The 20,283-nt window shown below is 34.6% G+C and overlaps 3 protein-coding genes and 1 non-coding gene across 5 annotated transcripts; 1 reads left to right on the top strand and 3 right to left on the bottom strand.

Moving 5' to 3' along the window:
- On the bottom strand, positions 4,967–7,178 carry LOC18768832 (DNA-directed RNA polymerases II, IV and V subunit 11). Its single transcript, XM_007201363.2, has 6 exons — positions 7,053–7,178; positions 6,342–6,509; positions 6,170–6,259; positions 5,972–6,050; positions 5,729–5,824; positions 4,967–5,198 (listed from the first exon to the last, which is right to left on the bottom strand). Exons 2-6 carry the CDS (start codon positions 6,392–6,394, stop codon positions 5,166–5,168), a joined length of 351 nt encoding a protein of 116 aa, XP_007201425.1. The 5' UTR covers positions 6,395–6,509; positions 7,053–7,178; the 3' UTR covers positions 4,967–5,165.
- On the bottom strand, positions 10,112–14,963 carry LOC18768567 (probable E3 ubiquitin-protein ligase ARI2). 2 transcript variants are annotated; one of them, XM_020569885.1, is made up of 8 exons: positions 14,381–14,917; positions 13,814–13,846; positions 13,416–13,695; positions 12,728–13,208; positions 11,944–12,492; positions 11,660–11,826; positions 11,194–11,253; positions 10,517–10,609 (listed from the first exon to the last, which is right to left on the bottom strand). In XM_020569885.1, the coding sequence occupies exons 1-7, from the start codon at positions 14,498–14,500 to the stop codon at positions 11,237–11,239; spliced, it is 1,647 nt and encodes a 548-aa protein (XP_020425474.1). In that variant the 5' UTR covers positions 14,501–14,917; the 3' UTR covers positions 10,517–10,609; positions 11,194–11,236. The 2 variants fall into 2 exon arrangements, with proteins under 2 accessions (XP_007199769.1, XP_020425474.1); XM_007199707.2 differs by lacking the exon at positions 11,194–11,253 and having other exon boundaries at positions 10,112–10,609; positions 14,381–14,963.
- On the top strand, positions 16,050–16,123 carry TRNAN-GUU. Its single transcript has one exon. It is a non-coding gene; the product is annotated as a tRNA-Asn (tRNA).
- LOC18767647 (methyltransferase-like protein 13) lies at positions 16,722–19,845 on the bottom strand. Its single transcript, XM_007200496.2, has 7 exons — positions 19,646–19,845; positions 19,471–19,567; positions 18,402–18,540; positions 17,572–17,654; positions 17,288–17,422; positions 17,110–17,214; positions 16,722–17,007 (listed from the first exon to the last, which is right to left on the bottom strand). The coding sequence occupies exons 1-7, from the start codon at positions 19,729–19,731 to the stop codon at positions 16,876–16,878; spliced, it is 777 nt and encodes a 258-aa protein (XP_007200558.2). The 5' UTR covers positions 19,732–19,845; the 3' UTR covers positions 16,722–16,875.

Below are 20,283 nucleotides of genomic sequence, written 5' to 3'. Positions count from 1 at the left end.
ACTGTATCAAAGTTTCGAAAAACACTTCCTACAAAAACTCCCATCCATTTGTCATATGCAATGTAACCAGCAAATTTTATTCATAAGACTCACCTGCGCCATGTAGGTACTTTAATGCTAGAAATAGGACCTAGAATGTAGTCCAACCTTGTAATCTAATTCAAGAAGTTTCCAATATGTGAAGACCTAGAAATTAAACTATACTTTAATCATTGTATTAAGATCCAAACAAATTAGAAGTCTCACAACGATGCTTGGATTTCATATAACAATGAGGAAGCAAATTGTTAAATGAAAAAAGAAAAAAAAAAACATTTTCAATCTTGAGCAAACCAAATAGCCATTACCAAAGAAACTGACAGACATGCTTACATTTCTCTTAAAATTAAAGCTTCGGATTCCGTTTATCACATTGTTTAATTGGAAGCTAAACAAAAATTCTACAAAAACCAAAGTCATATTGAAATTAGTGCAATAAAAAGCTAAAATTTTGAGAGATGCATTTGTCTTATGTATAGTCGTGAACTTGGAATAAAATATTTGTTGCCTTTCTTTAATATTTAGAAGGTCAAACAACTGAAAACTATAGAAAGTTGCTTCAATTTTTAATACTTGATAGATAATTTATTTTACATTCAAAAGCAAAAACCATATTGATGCTTGTTTGTTACCAATAATTTTTTGTACAAAACAATAATACTAGTGAAAGCAAACATTTTGTCCTTACAATTTAGCTGTGTAAAACGAGGAAAAATAAACAATAACAACAAAAATTAGTTTTTTTAGTTTAGAGGGTTGTAAGTTTGGGTTTTTGACCGAAATGGTCCTCTAATTATTGCTATGAACTAAAATTTTCATTTCAATAGTCCTCTAACTCTCCATATCAAAACAGTCCTACCATTAAAATCTATCAATTGTTCCGTGAAATAAAAGGGCAAAACTGTCTTTTTCAGGCAAAACCATCTATAAAAAAAAAATTAAAAAGAAACTGCACCCAGATATCTCCACATCCCCATCCCCATCCCCATCCCCTCCCCCCACCTTTCTATTCTCTATGATTCCTTTGGTCTCATTTAAAATAAAATAAAAAGTTTTATGGTGGGAATGGGATTTGGTTGTTGGGGTGGGGTCTCTGCAGCCCACCTCTTTGTCCCCTCTTTCTTCGTCTTCTTGGAGTTAGTCGTGGAAGATTAATCCTAGTAATCCTAGCAATCCCAGTAATCTGAAGCTTTGGGGTACCCATGCCTAGAAGAGAGATTTTGTATGAGGCAAGGCCATTTAAAACTACAATGGATATCAGAATCAATTATGTGGATTCTTGTTGCTTTCTTAGCTACATTCATTACTGTCTCATTTGAGAAGAAATTTGATAGCTTCTTAAATGCACATGTGGCAAGATAAAGATGGTTAGCCTTCTCTCATTTTCAAAATCAAGATTTGCAGCCATGTTGGGTGGCTCGGGGAGGGAATAGAGAGCAGAGAGAAGAGAGAGGGAGAGAGAGATAATTTTGGCCCTTGATTTTATGGAATAATTGACAGACTTCGACGGTAGGACCGTTTTGATACTAAATGGAGAGTTGGAGAAATATTGAAATGAAAAATTTACTATTAGACCAAAATGAAATTCGAACAATAATTGAGGGACTATTTCGGTCAATAACCTTATAAGTTTTCTTTCTATAAAAAATGAGCATATGCAGTAAAAATTAAAATAGTGTCATAACATTATCTTTTCAATCAAATATATACTGAACTTAGATATAAAATTAAAGACAAGATATATGTTGAGAGTTGAGACCTATACAAAATTTGGTGTCATCTCCAACACACACAAAGAGACACATGCGAGGTTAGGTTCCCAAAGGGACCAAGGCAAGTTACTCAAGTCAATGAAAGGAGTAAAGGCATCATCCACTTCTGGTTTAGGCTCTTCTTTCCTTCTAATCATGCCTGTTATTTACAGAAAATATATTAATAAACTAAATTAATCCCATTTTAAAATGTTGCGACTACGTACAAAACAAATCCTAAACACAGAATTTACTATAGTAATGTAATAACAATAATCATTGGGCCGATTACATATTAGTCTTAATACAAAAAACTTCGTTTCATTGATAATCATGATTATAATCTACAAATTTCTTAATTGTGTATGACAACTTGTATACAAATTTCTTCATTCCATTTTCATATTATGAGTTTCTTTATGTGTAATGTAAATGAGGCAGCAGGTTTTCTATAAATAAACGTAAGTCTACTTTAAAAGCTTTACTTTTACAGCGCATCATATAAAAAAAATAATAAGTAAACGATCCACCTCAAATATGGTTCACAAGAGAATAAGCAAAAAGGGTTGTAAAGCATTACTTGTGCTATATGCATTACTTGTGTTGCAAGGATATTTCTGTAAACTTATGAATTGTAAGCCGTCTAATCCAATAGAAAATGACCATAATTTGCAGACTAGTAGTCTCAAGTTCAAACGTATGTGTGTAAGAAATCTCCCTTCCTTTCTTAACTTTGGCAAATAATTTTTTTTTTTTTTTTGCATGCTATAAAAAATTAAAATAAATTAAATACCAGTCACCAATTTCATTAATTGACATGAAAAATAAAATATCATCTCCACTCTCTCACTTACTTTTTATAAAATATAATAGTAAATGTAAAAGATAAAAATGAATAATATAATAATGGTTTGTAAACTTGCATTGCCAACTCCCTTAGAGTGACCAACTTTTTTCATGAGGCAAATGGGTAGGCAACATGCCACCTGGGTTGTTATAGTACAATTTTGTCTACTTCATTTGCATTCTCTCTTGGAGATACTAAGAACACTCATTAAGTATTCATAAGTCGAGCCAAACACATTTGCCTTATAATTGAAACACATAATTTATCGTTGATCGTATGTATTTCCGAATATTTCTGAGGAAAACTCACACTTCAGATCCCTCACATTTATGCCTCAGTTTATCTTGAAATCTTTTAAGTAAATTTAGGTTTTAATAAAACTTTTGTAGACTATAATAGCATTTCCATGATCTTGGACCCTCAGATGTTTGATATCAAATACCATCCCTTAGACCATAATTTAGTTGGACTAGCACTGAGTCAGAGTCTGAACTAAAGCAAAGGTAAAGAAGGAGAAGCATATCAAAAATCATTACCTCAAAACAAATATTTTTGTCCCTCTCATATGACACACCCTACTAAATAGTAAACAAAATCAGGCTTAGGCTTTAGGCCTTAGAGAGGAGCAGAAAGTTTTCCACAGGGATTAAAATTACTATAGAAGAAGCAAATAGAAAATTGAATCTTAATTAATTAACTTGCACTAAACTTAATTAAACAAATGATTGATTGATTTAATTAAACTATAAAATTAACAAAAACTCAAGAACCAAAACAAACAAAGCACACGAAAATTAAAGGGGTTGAAAACCAATTTGTAAAAGTAGTAGGATACCGAATCCACCTCTAATAATTAATCAATTTGTAAAAGTAGTAGGCTCTTATTTAATCCAATTGATGTTGTTGATTAGTTTGCCTTTTGCATGAACTACCTGTTGTATTTAGACTAACTCATATATTTATGCAATTTGTCTATGATATTTAGTACAAATATGAACACAAAAACTCTTTAAGCTTTATGAAAATCTTTAATAGCCATGTAAACTATAGGAATATGGTATTTACCGTAGACGAATACAATTCTTAACCACAAGAAACAATAATGTATCAATCAAAAGATAGGCAAAATAAGAAAACTAGATCATCATATTACGGTTTCCTCGTGCCTTAGAAAAAGTATTTAGTTACACATAGTCATAATAAAAAAATCCTAAGTCATTACAAAAGATAGAACCTCAAGAACAATGGGAATTGTAGCTCTATCTCTTAACTTTCTAGGGATATATCATACATCACTTGGAAAACTTGGGAAAGTCTCCAAATTTTCAATCTTCCACAGCAGCACAATTCTGACGGGGGTTGGGGGTTACAACGTAGGCTGTTTTGATTGAAAATTTTGGAACAATTGGTTTCATGAAAAATTCTGAAAAATTCACACAATAACTTTCTATACATAGTAGATAGTACATATACATGGACATGGAAATATAAATCAGAAAATAAAACAACACTTCTCTTTTTTGGCCACAAGCGTTGTTGAAAGTATTGTCACATATTTAGAAGTTAAGAGTGACCTAGTGTGAACTTATAAGAGTTGGTTGACTCCTCTTATTGTCAATTAATTTTGAAGTAAAACCTCTACTTTTTCCAGTTATATCAAAATATTGATAAATCAAATATACGAATACAAAGATAAACATTCTTAACCATTTTACCTCCTAAGATTAATTCAATTTGACTGTTTAGGAACAGAAAATCTTATGCATGCCAACTGTGAAAAGTACTCGCTAAAACCAAAAAGAAAGAGAGAAAAAAGTTAGAAACTATAATATGAAAAGGATTGGAGACAAAATTTGGCGGGATATACCACGTGAGTTGAATGCACGTGTTAACTCAATTTGAAAAGATTAACCAATTACTTTGACTGGACATACTGGTGCCTAGAAATTGCATCCGACCTTGAGGTTTTGGGAAAATTAGATTACAACCAAAAGTTCACTAGGAGATCCAAAGTCTCCATAACTTCATAGAAGTTATAACTCACGGTAAGAATTTGACTCTCATCCTCGCGTGATCGATAGTTCATTATCAAGCCTTCTTTATGAACAATAAAATAAATTCAAGTATACAAGTCTTGATACAAAGACAGAACATTTGTTATAAGCTTAAAGTTAAAGCTGTGCAAAAAGTCTTGAAATGCAGACATCAGACAAGTACAAATAAACATATATATAGTTATTAGGTTAAAGTTGTGCCCCATACAAAACGTGAGCTGTCCAGCCAAATTGAAGAGGTCAGAGAGAATCAAAGCAGATATGGTTGATCGATAAGAGCGAAACTAAAAGGGGGCAGTAGCACTTAGAAAAACACTTCAGGAGACATCACATCATTAAAATTCACACAAGTACTTTGATTCCATGTTTACAAAAGGCAATAATCGATATCAGTACAAATTTGCATGGCAACAAACAACAATTATCTGACATCTCTTGTCAAAACATGCCTCCTTACAATTCTTTGAATGCCTATTAGTACTCCACTGAATGCTTTGCCACCTCAGCCTGCAAACAGGAATTTAAAGATGTAAGAACGCTCATCATAACATAAGTATTCCTAAGTCAAGTCGTAACACATTTGCCTTACAAATTGAAACACATAATTTCTTGTCAATCGTTTGTATTTTCAAATATTTCAAAAGAAAACCCACACTTCATAACACTCCTCACATTTACACCTCAGTTGGTATTCAAATGTTTTAGAACTTTTGTAGAATATGATAGCATTTCTATGATCTTGTACCCTCAGATGTTTGATATCAAACACCATCCCTCAGACCTATGATGTTTAGAAATACTACTTTGATATTATCATGTTATTTAAACCAAACTATAATTTGAGTTGAATTTTTCACTATTTATTACAAGAGGGTCATAGTAGCGCAACATTAAAAGTATTAAAATGCTTTAAATGAAAGTAAAGGTCATGTTGCAATCTGGAAAGCATTCCCAACACCATAATTTATTTGGACTAACACTGAGTAAGAGACTTACTAAAGCAAGGGTTAAGAAGAAGAAGCATCAAACAGCATTACCTCAAAACAACTCTTTAAATGGTCCAGTTCCTTGTCAAGATCATTAATAGCCTGGTTATATGCCTGCATTGGTGAAGACTGGCTGGTGGTGTGAATCTACAAAAAGACCAATGTACCACCAAAACACCAGTTAAGGTAAAAACGACAATATCATAAGAGTACTTGTGCTTCTAACTTAAGGGTTTGCTCTTTGCTCTAGGTCATTTGAAAAATAGAATAGAAAATTAAATTTGAAGAACTAACCCTGACAATAATCTTGTACTGAAGGGGGTGAGGAAGCTTGTAACCCGCAAATAGAACATTCTCATCCCTGTGCAACTGCCTGATTGCCACAATATTTCAATCAATTATGGTTTGATTAGGCTTACCAAGCAATCTCGGAATGAAAAAAAGTTTAAGACAGACCATAAAACTTGAATTAAAGGAGAATGACATGCATACATGCGGAGGATGTTTCCAATGGTGTGGTCCTCTCTCTCAATTGTAAAGGATGCTGCGTTTATGATCTTTGTGTCCCTCTCATATGACACCCTGCAAAAGAGTAAACAAAATCAGGCTTAGGCTTTACACCTTAGAGAGGAGCAGAAAGTCTTCCCACATGGATTAAAATTACTTTTTGGTGCCTTCAGGGACAACAAATCTTTCGTATCGATCTGGGGCATTCATGGTGCTGGCTTCCTTATCTCTCTCTCACGGACTGAGGAAAATGCTCCTTCTCTTTTGTGAGGCGTAAATCACTGAATACAGTACCCCAGCAATGTATATCCTCTTTCGTGGGGATCTGAAAGTGGACGCCAAACAAGAGTTAGTTGAGATAGTTGTATACGGTATAGACACCACACGAGATTACAGTGTTCTATATAACAAAGTGGGAGAAACATTATAGTCTGATAGTGAAAAAATAAAATTGTATACAAAGGAAAGGACCAACACAGAAATCAACATACAAAAGACAAAAGCCAGATGCAAAAAGTGATAATCGCCGAGAAGCGAAGCTTCTGCATACCCAGACCAAGGGCTTGGCAGAATATAATGTATCAAGTATTGCAGATTTGCTTATAACCAGAAAGCCCCAATCAAATTCAGTTAAAAATGGGAAATTTGTTGAAATTACGCAGGAAAACCCACAGCTTGACTCGCAGACATCATAGAGAGAGAGAGAGAGAGAGAGAGAGAGAGAGAGAGAGAGTTCACTTATAACCAGAAAGCCCCAATCAAATTCAGTTAAAAATCGGAAATTTGTTGAAATTATGCAGGAAAACCCACAGCTTGACTCACAGAAATCAGACAGAGAGGGAGGGAGGGAGAGAGAGAGAGCACTTACAGGGACAACGGCGTATACGGACTTGTCCTGTGCTTGCTACGGTGACCACTGACGAAGAAGACGGGAGGGAGAGAGGGAAAGAGGAAGAGAGATATAATAGGTTTGTATATAGGATAAATGTCATTTTTGGCCCATGTTGATTGGCATTTCAATCATTTTTGACCATATAGTTTCAGTTTTATCAATTTTGATCCTGTAGTTTCATATTTATAACAATTAAAGGACAAGTTAGTATTCTTATCAATTTCTTTGACAGTACAAGGGGCAATTTCGTCAACTCAAAATCCTTAAGCATAAAAGCTCGTCTGAAACTCCCTTAATTTCATATTAGGGTTTCAAATCGGTCATTTGGGTTTAAAGTCTTTCAAAAATTAGGATTAGTTGTTGAATTTCGAGCCATAATATGAAATGAGGAGAATTTCAGACAAATTTTTACGCTAAAGGATTTTGAGTTGAAGAAATTGCACCTTGCATCGTTAAAGAAATTGATAAGAATACTACCATGTCATTAAATTGCTACAAATATGAAACTACAATGGCAAAATTGGCAAAACTGAAACTATAGAGTCAAAAATGATTAAAGTGCTAAATTACATGGACCAAAAATGATTTTTGGCCTTGTGTATATATTATTAGTAGAAAGATGTGTTTGTTAATCTAACTAAAATAGGAAATAAATTTTAAATTTTAAATTATAATATAATTAAATAAATAGATAAATAACTAAAATTCTATTTAAATAAGAAATTACAATGTCCTAATTAAATAAAGACTCACTAATGGATTTGGGCCTTGAGTAACATTGCAGTCTGGTTGCCCTCATCTTGTATCACAGACTTGGCCCATTTGGTTTGAAATTCAGATATCATTTTTTGGATTTGTTTTTTTGTTACAAAACAACATGAGGCAAACAAAGAGAGAGGTGGTTGTCTATTTTCTTATGTGTTTATGTGATATGTGGAATGTTCGGGTAGTTGGTTGGATCTATGGATTGTGCATATTTTGCTTTGTGTTCCTGTTCCTGGGTGGTGGCAGCTTCTCTCATCATCATTGGTCACGGTGATGTTATCTCTGACGTCACTATGTAGATCACGTCGGCAGTCAATGGCGACATAACTCAGACTTTTGTTCATCGGGGCTTTAAAAAAAATCCAATCGATATATAGCCAAACAAAAAATATTTTAAACTTAGAATATCAATCATCAGTACAAATTGAATGCATATAAATAAGAATAAAATGAAATTAGTTCGTAAAAAATAACTTAGTACTAACATGTAAAATCAATTGAAGTAGCGAGTTTGATTTTGTTGGGTTGCAGACTTTTATGAAAATAACGAGTTTGGCGGCTGAATTCGCTACAAAATTACAGAATGAGTGAACTTGGTGGGATCTCTATTTTTTTTTTTTTTAAATATAAGTTTTGGGCTTGAATGGGCAATGTGGGAGCTCCTCCACCTAAGAAGAACCCTAAATTTTTTAAAAAAATATGAGTTTGGCTTGGATTTTACGGCTGCAACTTTTTTGTAAGTGTGGGCACTTGCCCACAGTAGTCCTTCATTGAGTCCGCCAATGTCGGCAGCTCTGATGAGTTTTGATTAGGATTTTATGGAAAAGTTAAAATGAGAAGTTTAAAGTGAGGAGGCTATTTGAGGAGCTCAATCTCACCATCAACAAATGTAAAGAAATCATGGGACTTAAACATATTAAATATTTTAATGGTAGGATTAGCCTCCTCAAATACGCTCCTCACTTTAAACTCATCATTATAATCTCTTCTCAAAATTTATACACGTTGTGGGCCTTTTGCTTGTAGTAGGTTTATGTCCAATTAGCTTTTGTTTGGGCCTGTGGCCTTTTTGTATTATTGTTAAGATCATTTTTCTTTTAGTCTCATTCATAAAACTGGTTTATGACAACAACAAAAACCTATAGCGTTTGTACAATGTTTCTGAAAAACATAGATAATAATTTTTCGAATACAATCAAGAAAAACAAAAGATTTTGTACACAATCCATAAGCATTCGACCCAACCTCAAATTTGAACCCTTAGTCCAACCTGGACCCCTATATTAGACCCCAAGCCATAAGACATGCACCATAGATCACTCTAATCTATACATACAATTTGATAAGTGGGGATTGTAACTAGCGGTTAGGAGCATAAAGTCAAATGCCGAATGCCCTCTCTCTAATTATCATTTGACAAATAAAGAAAAAAAAAGTGCACTCCAATTTTTAATGTGTCACGTCTTCGTAGTTTTCTAAATTAAAAAAAAATGCGTTGTGTTCCACTTGAGTGTAATCTGAAATGCTACTTGGGTTTGTAGATTTTCTGATAACTCAAACTCTAGCTTCTTTTCCCCTTTACAATCCATTGATTTTCTTTTCGCTCTCATTTTGGAGCTTCTACACACAATTTTGGTGCCATTTGGGTACACACTAATTCTTGTCCACGTCATGCAGATATAAACGCCTGCGGTTTGTCAAATTTTCTACATATTTAACCTGTGAAGCCCGCATAAAACTCATCCATGCTTGTCTACATTAGTTCTTCAAGTTTCTCGGATTGCCCAATAGCATCTAAAATGGGAATGAGTTTAAAGAAGAAATGAGAATTAAAATCTGAAAACTTACTACACAACATATAAGCAAATCCAATATATGCTTGAACTACACCCAAGTAATGGTTACACATTAGTAACTGAATCTTGTCTTGCGTTTGCCGGACCTTTAAAAGTGCTTATCCAAGTTAATCCAAAGTGCAAATTGGGTTTGAGTTGGTTGGTTTGTCCAACACAAATGTCTCACCACTGGCACAAAGGATAGTAGAGCAACTCCAAGAGATTATGCCAAACCCAGCCTACCATAATAGGCCTGAAGTCCAACAACTTGAATTAGCAATTGGTTGCCACTAACTACAAATATGTGTGCGCTTTTAGTTCAGTTACATAATGTAGAATTCATTCCAGAAATAAAACTGATTGAATTGTGATTATTTGGACAGCACAAAAGGCAAACGAAGAAAAACAAGAAACCAACTTCCTAGGAGAGGCACAAAACGATAAAGTCAGCTTATTTCCAGTCTCCAAAATTTTTGAATATATCCCAATATACTATTTAAGAATAGCTCAAGTTTCAGTCGGACAATTTACAAATTTAGCTCCCCCAAAAAGACCCCAATAAACGTTTATCTACAAAGTAAGTATTTTCCAAGAGAGAACTCCAAATTTCTCTTCACATAGAGACCAATGGCAACAAAAAGGATAAGAATGGGGAAGACGCAAAATACTCGGGAGCTAGAAACGTTAAACACTTGGGAGTTTAATAATGACGATACCGTCATAGAAAAATAGAGTCTTACGTTAGAGACTGTACACCTTTTCTGCACGAAGCCTGCAGCTTTCATGAATCAGATTTGTCAATAACCTCTGCTGGCAAGTTCAGATCAAAAAAACCACCTCCAAGAGCCCCCTTCCTAGCACGCTTTCGAGAAGAGCATCCGCTCTCATCTGAACTTCCAGAACCTGAAGGTTGTTCTGGTTCCGTTGATCCTCCTACATTAGAAGCGTATTAGCAAAACCTTATACATGTTAGCCTGAGTTATCTTCTATCTTGCATCCATCATATTCTATACATGAGAGAATATACTAAGAAATTCTTTTTTCAACTTAAAAGTGGAAGCAAAAAGAACTTTGATGGTTTGCAACCCCAAGAAATTTCTTTCAGCAAGTAATTTGCACCCCAAGAAAACATAATATTAACTACATTACATTGCTTTTATTCATTTAAAGAAAAACTCACGGTGACTACTCTGGATCAAGGTTTTATAAGTAAAGAAGTTTTTTTGGGTCATAAAAGTAAAGAAGTTAATCCAAAAGAAAATTACCAAATTTCAATGTCAAGAAGAGGTGATGCAATGTTGGAAGTGCTACCAGAACAAGAACAAAGTCAAGGGGATACATGATGGGATGGATAAAAGACTGGAAAAATGTAATAACCACTGTGAGTGGGTCCTGCGGAGCCCATACGAATTAAAAGATCAAAAAGGTCCAATTATCTTATCTTTCTACTGGATTCCAATCAGATATCAGTTCCACGATAATCTATTCAACTAAAAGAAAAGGTGGAAGAAGCTGACCACAATAGAAGCAAAAAAGCCTTCAATTTTCGATATCAACTGGTCAGATTAAAACATTCCCTAAGCAGCAAAAATACTGAACATAAGCTAACATATAATCACTGTAAATAAGGGGAGACCATTATGTTTAAGCTATGGCTACATATACCAAAGCTTTTATTGGCTAACGGAGATGCATGCTAAACTTGAATTGTAATAACTATAAGCCAGAAGAGGCATATTCAAATATATAATATAAGATTGCTTGAAGACCACAAAAACTATAACAGAATTGAAGTGGGTATGCAATCAGGCTCCGTAGTATACCATCATAGTGACTTATAAAAAGTGAACTGGTTCAACTACTACTCTTAAGAATGCTTATACGTATATGCCCTATTTCTTTCACAATTGACGCCACACTTGAATTCTTTTCTGTTAATTCAGAGGATAAGGGAGGTAGAAGAATTCATGGAATCAACTTTACCACTTGTGCCACAATGCAATTGTAGATCTTTATCAGCATTATTAGCTTTATTGACCCAACAAACAGTAAGTTCTGATGCCTTCTCAATGCCCTTTGACCTGTAAGGAGCTATATTGTGGATACCAAGTTGTAGAGAACCCAATAGATCACTCTCAATGCAGTCATACCTGCATGCAGTTAAAAATAAAAAAATAAAATCATGTTTTGATGAGAATCACATATGTACACAGATGCATTTATAACAGCAAGTTAAATTAAGATATTTTTCTGACTGCCATACTCACATTTTCTGACAGAGGGTATCAGTGATTGCTGAGAGATTGATCACTTGCATCCTTATGTCCATAACTTCATTCTCCTTATAATCATCAAAAGGTGCCTCCAAGAACTTGGATAATTTCTCAACATTTTCCTCAAGTTGCTGCTGCTGGTCCTCAAACAAATGCTGTTTTATTTCCCTTTCCTCCTTTGTCATCTCATCCTTAAACAGCTCTTCTCCAAACATGTAAAAAGCAAATGGGTATGAATATGAAAGAACTCTCCTTGACCTGAAAAGTCTGGAGAGTCCATTATTTACCCAGCTGAAATCTCTGAGCCTCGAGTCCTTCTCCTCTGAAACTGCCACCTTCTTTTGTATACTCTCCTTTAAGTTACTTTCAAGCTTAAAGGAATCAGTATGAGCTTTGTAACGGTTATGATAGTGCATATATCGGTAAAGATCCCGCTTTGCACGCTCAGCGTTTTGCTCTTTATCTTCTTTGTACCGACCACAACTATGACCTGCAATACTTGACCATGTATGGTCTCGACCAGTGGCTCCGCCACATAGCCAACTGCACCAAGACGAAAGAAAGTATAAATCAGTTTTGACCCCCAAAAAAGAAACAGTCAATAAATATCAAAACCATAATGCCAGTCTTCGTTTATTTTTTAAGTTTGTCAAGCACAGATGACAAGAACATACATGCATCAAGTTATAAAGAAAGTTAAAAACCAAGAAAAATAACATAATAAAATTGCAACAACAGTAGGGAGGAATGAGAGGAAAAAAGAAAGAAAGAACCTCACCAAAATGCTTGTCCACAGATACAGCTTACGAGGTTGCAGCCACCATTCTTCTCCACAGGTTTGTGACACTTGGGACAAGGTTTTGTATGGACAGTGATCCAATTAACTGTCTCTGATTCATCTCGGCACTTCTTGGCCCAAAGCTCCCACATCAAACATGAACAAGGTGAATGAGCTTGTGATAAACAACTGAAACAAAACTGCAGACCACAAGTACATTCTATCTCGCAAAACTCATCATCCTCCACGCGTATTGCATTCCCACAATGAGGAGTACTTGGGCACCACTTGACCCTTTTATTGTCCTCAATGTATGACTCAAGAAGAAAACGATCAAATTTCTCAGCAAGATGAGGATGCCTCTTACTGACTAGATTTCTGACCACAGATTCGTCACAAATGGCATTGCATTTGTGAGCCATGCACCTAATGCGCTTACTTTGACCCTCATTTATCTTTACAACAAAATGTTCTGTCCAACCTTTATATGATAGAGAATACACAGTAGTTACTAAACGATAGAAAAGATGGAACACAGACAAAAAGGGACTTCACATATATATGCATAAATACACAATGAAAGATAAATCTTAAAATACCATTTGATGAGATAAAAGCACATGGTAATAATCGTATGAGTCCACCAAATGAATAAAGTGAAAGTGCAAAAAATGGGTGGGGTACTTACAACTGTTGCAAAAGCAATGTCCACAGTCCATTTTTGTCGTGTCAACACTAGGTACATCTTCTATACAAATAGCACACATTACTGGAGAATTCGGCAGTGGTGGGTCAAGATCTTCATGCTCAACAAGAGTTACACCTGCTTCAGAAAACAAGCAAGGTTTTCCTTTCTCTACAAGGACTGCAAAAAGCTTCTCAACATCCCAGCGGTAATGAATAAGCAAAGTCCTGGCATGGTGCTCCCTCAGGAAAAGTAAGTCCATCACCCTACGCAAATCCTCCTTCTGCAAAAAAAAAAAAAATATATATATATATATGCAATCCAATTGAAACATTAACCTTAATGTTTTGATGACAAATTGGTGAGGATTAAAACAGAGTAGTAAGGACAATTATTCCTACCTGTGCCGACAACAGAGATTCTTTGGTAATTACCTGGAAGGGTAAAAAAACATAGTCAATTTCTAACGAAGTATTGAAGTGGGAAAATAATAAAGCACCTTAATCCAAATATACTCCAGCGATATACACATTTACATTATGTTAGGAAAAATACTACGATCATCTTTGCTTCTGATAGATTGTGCCCAAATACAACTCTGTGTTCTCTCTTACCACCCATTAAAGTTCATAACTTTACCATACACATACAGAGCTAGAACTTATATAAAAGAAATACCCAACAATAAAGATTATATTTGATAAAATGAAAGTAACCCTAATTCCAATGCACCACACATAAAATTTAGTCTATTCAAATTGAAACGAACAACTTAGAATGACCATCAACCCTTTCATGAAAATAAAATTATCCCAATATATTCATGGATGATGTACTCAAATCAAACAAACAAAACATACACATATTGCCATGCAGACCCATCAAAACTTATGATAAAATAATTGAAATTCAACTCTTATTGATTGCTGGAAGAGCTGAAAATCCAGGAAAAATATAAAATCGAAGACCTTAGTTGTGGTGCCCTTCGGCGGAATCCACTGAGGATCAGAGTCTTCGTTCTCGATGCCGTCAAGAGAGTCCTGATCGGAGTAGTAGTACTCATCGTCGCTGCCCAAACAATCCTCCATCGATTATCAACCCCCCAAAAAGATCGAAAATTTATTAAAAACTTCTCAGGAAAACGAAAACTTTTGATCAAAATAGAAACAAAAAGGTGCTATACGCATGCATGATATGTGTGTATAGGCGAATTGAGGATTATTCTCAATTGGGTTTTCAGCCGAAGAGAGAGAGAGAGAGAAAGAGAGAGATGAAAAGATTGAATTGGGTAGGTTTTGGAAGCCAAGGGCTTCCCGTGGATTATGTAGGAGGAGTTGGACGACGGCGTTTTAGCTGGCAGGGAAGCGGAGAGATCGATCTAGTTGTAGTTGTGGATTTGGGGTCTGAGTCTGGGGAGAGGTTGGGAAGAAACTGAACTGGAAAGTCTGAATGGGAGATTATGGGACGAGGCATTTGCTTTATGCTACTCTCTCTCTCTCTCTCTCTCTCTCTCTCTCTCTCTCTCTCTCAGCTGAGTTTGTGTCACAAATTAAAAACCATTTGAAATACTACTAGCAAACAATTACCACACAAAAAAATACACTAAAAAGTTTATTTTATTTTATTTTATATTTTCATTAGTCTCTCTACACGCGCTTTTGTGATTACGAGATGTTTTTTTTTTTTAAAAAATTTAAATTTATTTTAGAATTAAAACAGATAATGGGTAATTGTATTCCATAAAAAAATAATTTATTATCTGATTTTTTTTAATTTTAATTTTTTTAATATGAAAAAGTGTGAATTTATCATATTATCCTCATTTAATTAATTATTTTAAATTTTAATGTTTGGATTAATCAAGATCATTTTTTGATATTTTGAATGTTTCACCATTATCTGTTTTTTACTTTATATATATAGATAAAAAAAAATTTATTTACATATTTTCATTTTACCAAGTTTCCTTAAAGAAAAAATTTGTAATGCTAAGTGGGTATGGACCGTAATTACATGTGGTTATTATTATCCCCTTTACTTTTACTTTAACAGATTAAATTGGTCATCAATATGAGTATCAACGTATTACTAATTCATTTGTATATTATTTACAATACGTGGATTAGTAATACTTGGTCAAGATGTCATATTATTATGGCCCTATAGTTTAGGGTCACACAAAAAAATTTATTGTAATTGGCCCTATGTTTTTATTGTAAAAAAAATGATGCTGTTAAAGATTTTAAGCCTTGCTATAAATACATAAAGATAAACACAAAGTAAATAGATTCTCACTGATCGTGTGTTCTAGTAAGACGAAATAAAACAAATAGCACCATTAAATTAAGGAAAAGAAAAATGCAAACGTTTTTAAACCCAAAACTTTAAAATAAAGAATTATAATATACCTATTTAAATTTAAAAATTACATGGGTAAGGTAAAAAGGATATATGGAAGTAGGGAAAGTAGGTGTGTTACACTTGTTCGTTCCCGCCCTATTAGGGTCGGGGCTCCGAATTGGCGGTCAAACTTACCGTTTTATAATTATGGAAGAAGAAAAACAATAACAAATTAGGAATATGAGAGAGAAAAAGTACATTGAATAAAAAATTATTATTTGTTTCTGACAATCAACAGCTGGAGTAGCTCAGTTGGTTAGAGCGTGTGGCTGTTAACCACAAGGTCGAAGGTTCGAACCCTTCTTCTAGCGTGCTCTTTCTTTTTCATCCAATTTTTGTTTTTGACTTTTTGTGAAAGTCAAGGAAACCCTCTTTGTTCTTCATTACTGAGTTTGCACGTTGACGGCTTCGGATTTAAAAAACAAGAACCTAACTTGTATGAAAGAAAATTTTTATTATATTCCTTTTTTTTGGACGAAAGAAAAAATTTATTATATTCCTATAGCTTGAGACTTGATGCCTTTCTTACAATCCCAGACTCCGTCTTGTTTGGTTCTCAGGAAAATTCATCTTGCAAAAGCTTATTAGCAGATTTTCTCCTCTTCTGAGTTGATTAGCTTAAACATATCATATTGTAGCAGAATGTAAATAATCATTTAACTTGTTTCTTCCGCCGCCTCCCCGGGAGGAACTCCTCTGCTCTAGTTCTTCTTTTCGGTTCTTTTCGGTTGTTATCGACGCATCAGCACAATCCAAGAGTGAAGCAAGAGGAGGTGTTGCTTGGCACGCACTCTGTTGGGAGAATGCTTTAAATGGTCTTAAGAGTAGCGAGTCATACTAGTATTCCCCAAGCTACCAATTATGGAACCACGCCAATTTACAAAGAGCGTTTGTTTTTAGTCAATGCAATTTGCAACGAAAAGAAATACAACTTTCATTCAAATATTTCTGGGTATTACAGGTTTTAAATGTTAGATAAAAATGCTTGAACTCTACTTCAATACAACCAAATGAACATTACACCATGAAAATGATGAATACAAGGTACAATCAATTCTAAGTTCTAACAATTGAGCTCATCGATGTTGGTTCGAAAAAGATAATCCTCACCCTCTAATTCATCTTGAAAAAGACAAATAGATGGGATCTCTAACTTCTCTTTACTAGATCCTTTATCATCCAATGATCTTCTTCCCTGAAACATTAGTGATATCATTAATCACACAACATAGGATTTGGCGGGGCAAATGTCAATATATAAGCCTCAACAAGTACGCCAACAGTTATCTGGACTAACCTTCTTCAATGTATAGAAAAAATAGTGAAATCCATCACCAAAGGTACTCCATTCCACAGACCAGGTAAATTGTGGAGCCTCAAACAAAGGGCGCCTGAAATGCGGCTGTGGGATAACAATCCAAGTTAGAATACTAGCTTTCGTAATTAAGAAAAGATTTTGAACTTATTTGTATAACCTGGCCAAAGGAAATTGAGATGTAAATGCCATCTGGTTTTAAAACCCTATGAACACCCTCAAGCATCTTCATGACCTTGGTTACGGTTGCAGGCCGTGGATGCCATGGATCACCACTATCAACGAACAGTACCTCCTTCATAATTAAAAATAGATTATATATACCCTTTTCATTTAAGGTTTAGGTGGTGAGAAAGTTACAACAATATTGATGATGTAATAACTGATAACACGACTTGAAACTAGACCACATATAAGGAAAGCCATCTTAAATAGTATGTTTACCATGGTTCCTTTCTCAATAACAACATCAAAACACTCGTTGCTAAAAGGCAGGTCTAGCATGTCAGCTTCCAGAACTTTTATTTCTGATAATAAAGAATATTGGAAAACATAAATAAGATTTTCTATCTGTTGCAAATCAACTATGTTTCGACAATTTCGACCCAAAAAAAAGAAGCTATGTTCAGACATCAGTTCAAACAGAAGAAAAAAAAAGTAAGGAAATTCCAGGGGCACAAGAAAAACTGTGATGGGATCCCAAAGAAGTCCATTGCTCATTTTGCTCTAGCATATAAAAGGTTTCTAATTTAGGAACAGGAACACCAAAACATTAAGCAGACGGCCTAGGTAGGTCCCAATAAGTCAAGTCCCTCCCAAGATTAGGCAGTTCAAAGTTAGCAGTGAACAACCCTGGATTCTGCTCTCTTCAGTTCCTCAAAAAACAAAACACACATAATTGATAGATTTCCACTTTTCTTTATAAGAAATGACTAGTGATTATTCTTATTATTCACCCCTTATCAATTGCATATTATCAGAAATCTGACTATGAATACATAATTCATAAACATCATATATATCTATATACAAGGCAGATATACATTCACTAATTTTACTACCAGTTTTTAAGTTTGGTGCTCCAGATACAAAGGCAAAATTACACTTATCATTAACTACTTACTTAGACCAAAGAAATTTCAAGTTGTCATAAACATTAAAACCCAAATCGCTTTAGCACAAAGAACATGAAGGGAAAAGAAATAGGATCTTAGAATAGGTAGATAAGCAAACACTCCTAGTGTAGACATTTTGCAGAATATCAAACAGCACACCTTTAAAACCTTTAGACAGTAACTTCTTCTGCATGTTCTCCACTGCAACAGCGGACAGATCAATGCATGTTATTTCAGTAACCCCATCTTTATACAACTCTTCACACAGCTGTGAATTTCCACACCCCAGCTCCAAGACCTGTATCATAATCATTACTCATCACTACTGCGTTATCCAACCCTTCTAATTATTTCGTTAATGCAAAATCAATAAACTCAACACTAATTCTTATAAAAGCAAATAATAAAAAAATTCGATGTGAATGAACCAACATCTCAGCATGTTGTTGCAGATAACAGAGTTGAAATTTTGCAAAGCAGGAGCTCAGGATGATCAAGGCAACAAAAAGAGTGAGAATTCGCTAGACATAGGAGTCTTCGCAATTCTACATAAAGTGTTGAATTTCATTTATATCATGATTTTTACTCAACCAGTTTGCATAATCAATCAATCAATCAAACCCATTAGTAAAATTTTTTGCAAAGCAGGAGCTCAGGACGATCAAGGCAACAAAAAGAGCGATAATTTGCTAGACATAGGAGTCTTTGCAATTCTACATAAAGTGTTGAATTTCATTTATATCATGATTTTTACTCAACCAGTTTGCATAATTAATCAATCAATCAATCAATCAATCAAACCCATTAGTAAAAAAATTTGCAAGGCTCTCAGGACGATCAAGGCAACAAAAAGAGCGATAATTTGCTAGACATAGGAGTCTTTGCAATTCCACATAAAGTGTTGAATTTCATTTATATCATGATTTTTACTCAACCAGTTTGCATAATCAATCAATCAATCAATCAAACCCATTAATAAAATACCATTCTCTTTATGCATCTTCCTAGCACTGACTAATATACCCCAAACCCAGATATAATTTCTGGTTAGAAAGCTAGAAAACATACATTTCCTGTACATCACATACACACAACACAATATGCGTGTGATTGATGAAACCCAGAATAAATATATATAACCTGAAACTACATGATGTTCTGTAAGAATTATTACTAACAACTGAGAGAGAGAGAGAGAGAGAGAGACTAGAGAGTAAAAATATTTTACAGAAGAATTGGGAGTGATATGGGATTGAATGAGGTGCCGGAAATGAGAGTAGTCCTTGAGCCACTCGTAATGCTCCTCAGTAGAAAATCGTTCATCCCTGAAACAACAAGAGCAACATTAATGGAATTATCCAATAAAGATAGGGGTAAATGTGGGAAGAGAAAAATACAATTACCAGTATTTAGGGTCGAGGTAAGCTAGAGCAGTGGATGGGCCACCGCCATTTTTGTGCGTTCCGTTCGGGTCCTGTCTTGTACCCATTTCACTGTTTTCGGGTTTTCTTCTTCTCCTCCACTCTGGTCGTTAGCTTCACCGGCCAAAATCCTAAAACCCCTTTTCTTTCTTAACTTTTCTCTCTCTCTCTTTTCTGATGTTTCCAATTTTGGGCCGACGCCTAAACCCAACTGAACAATCAGCTATAGAGGGGTCAAGTTGAAAGCCCATAGTTTTTTTTGTTTTTTTTGGGGAAGATTTTTTTTTACTACAAGCTATAATTGGGGAGGGAAAAACGAATGTAGGACCTCGAGTAAAAGATAAATATTCTTAACCACTTGACCTCCAAGTCACTTGCTTGTAAGTAAAAATTTTAAACCTAAAATCTTTACCCTATTCTTCTGTCTAACGATGATAATAATCCCTGTAAAATGTTTGTGTGTAAAACCCTCCTCTCAATCACTTGTACTAAAAAGAAGAAGTATAAGCATGGATACAGATTGTCTTATAAGATTTTGATTATTTTGCCTCTTAAACGCGCAAATACAACTAAAAATTGGCTAACATTCAGGACATTTGGCAAATACAACTATAAACGGC

The sequence above is a fragment of the Prunus persica genome, chromosome G8 (assembly GCF_000346465.2).
Source record: "Prunus persica cultivar Lovell chromosome G8, Prunus_persica_NCBIv2, whole genome shotgun sequence".
Lineage (NCBI taxonomy): Eukaryota > Viridiplantae > Streptophyta > Magnoliopsida > Rosales > Rosaceae > Prunus > Prunus persica.
Note: the sequence above shows the minus strand (reverse complement) of the source record. Positions and strands in the feature narration are given on the sequence as shown.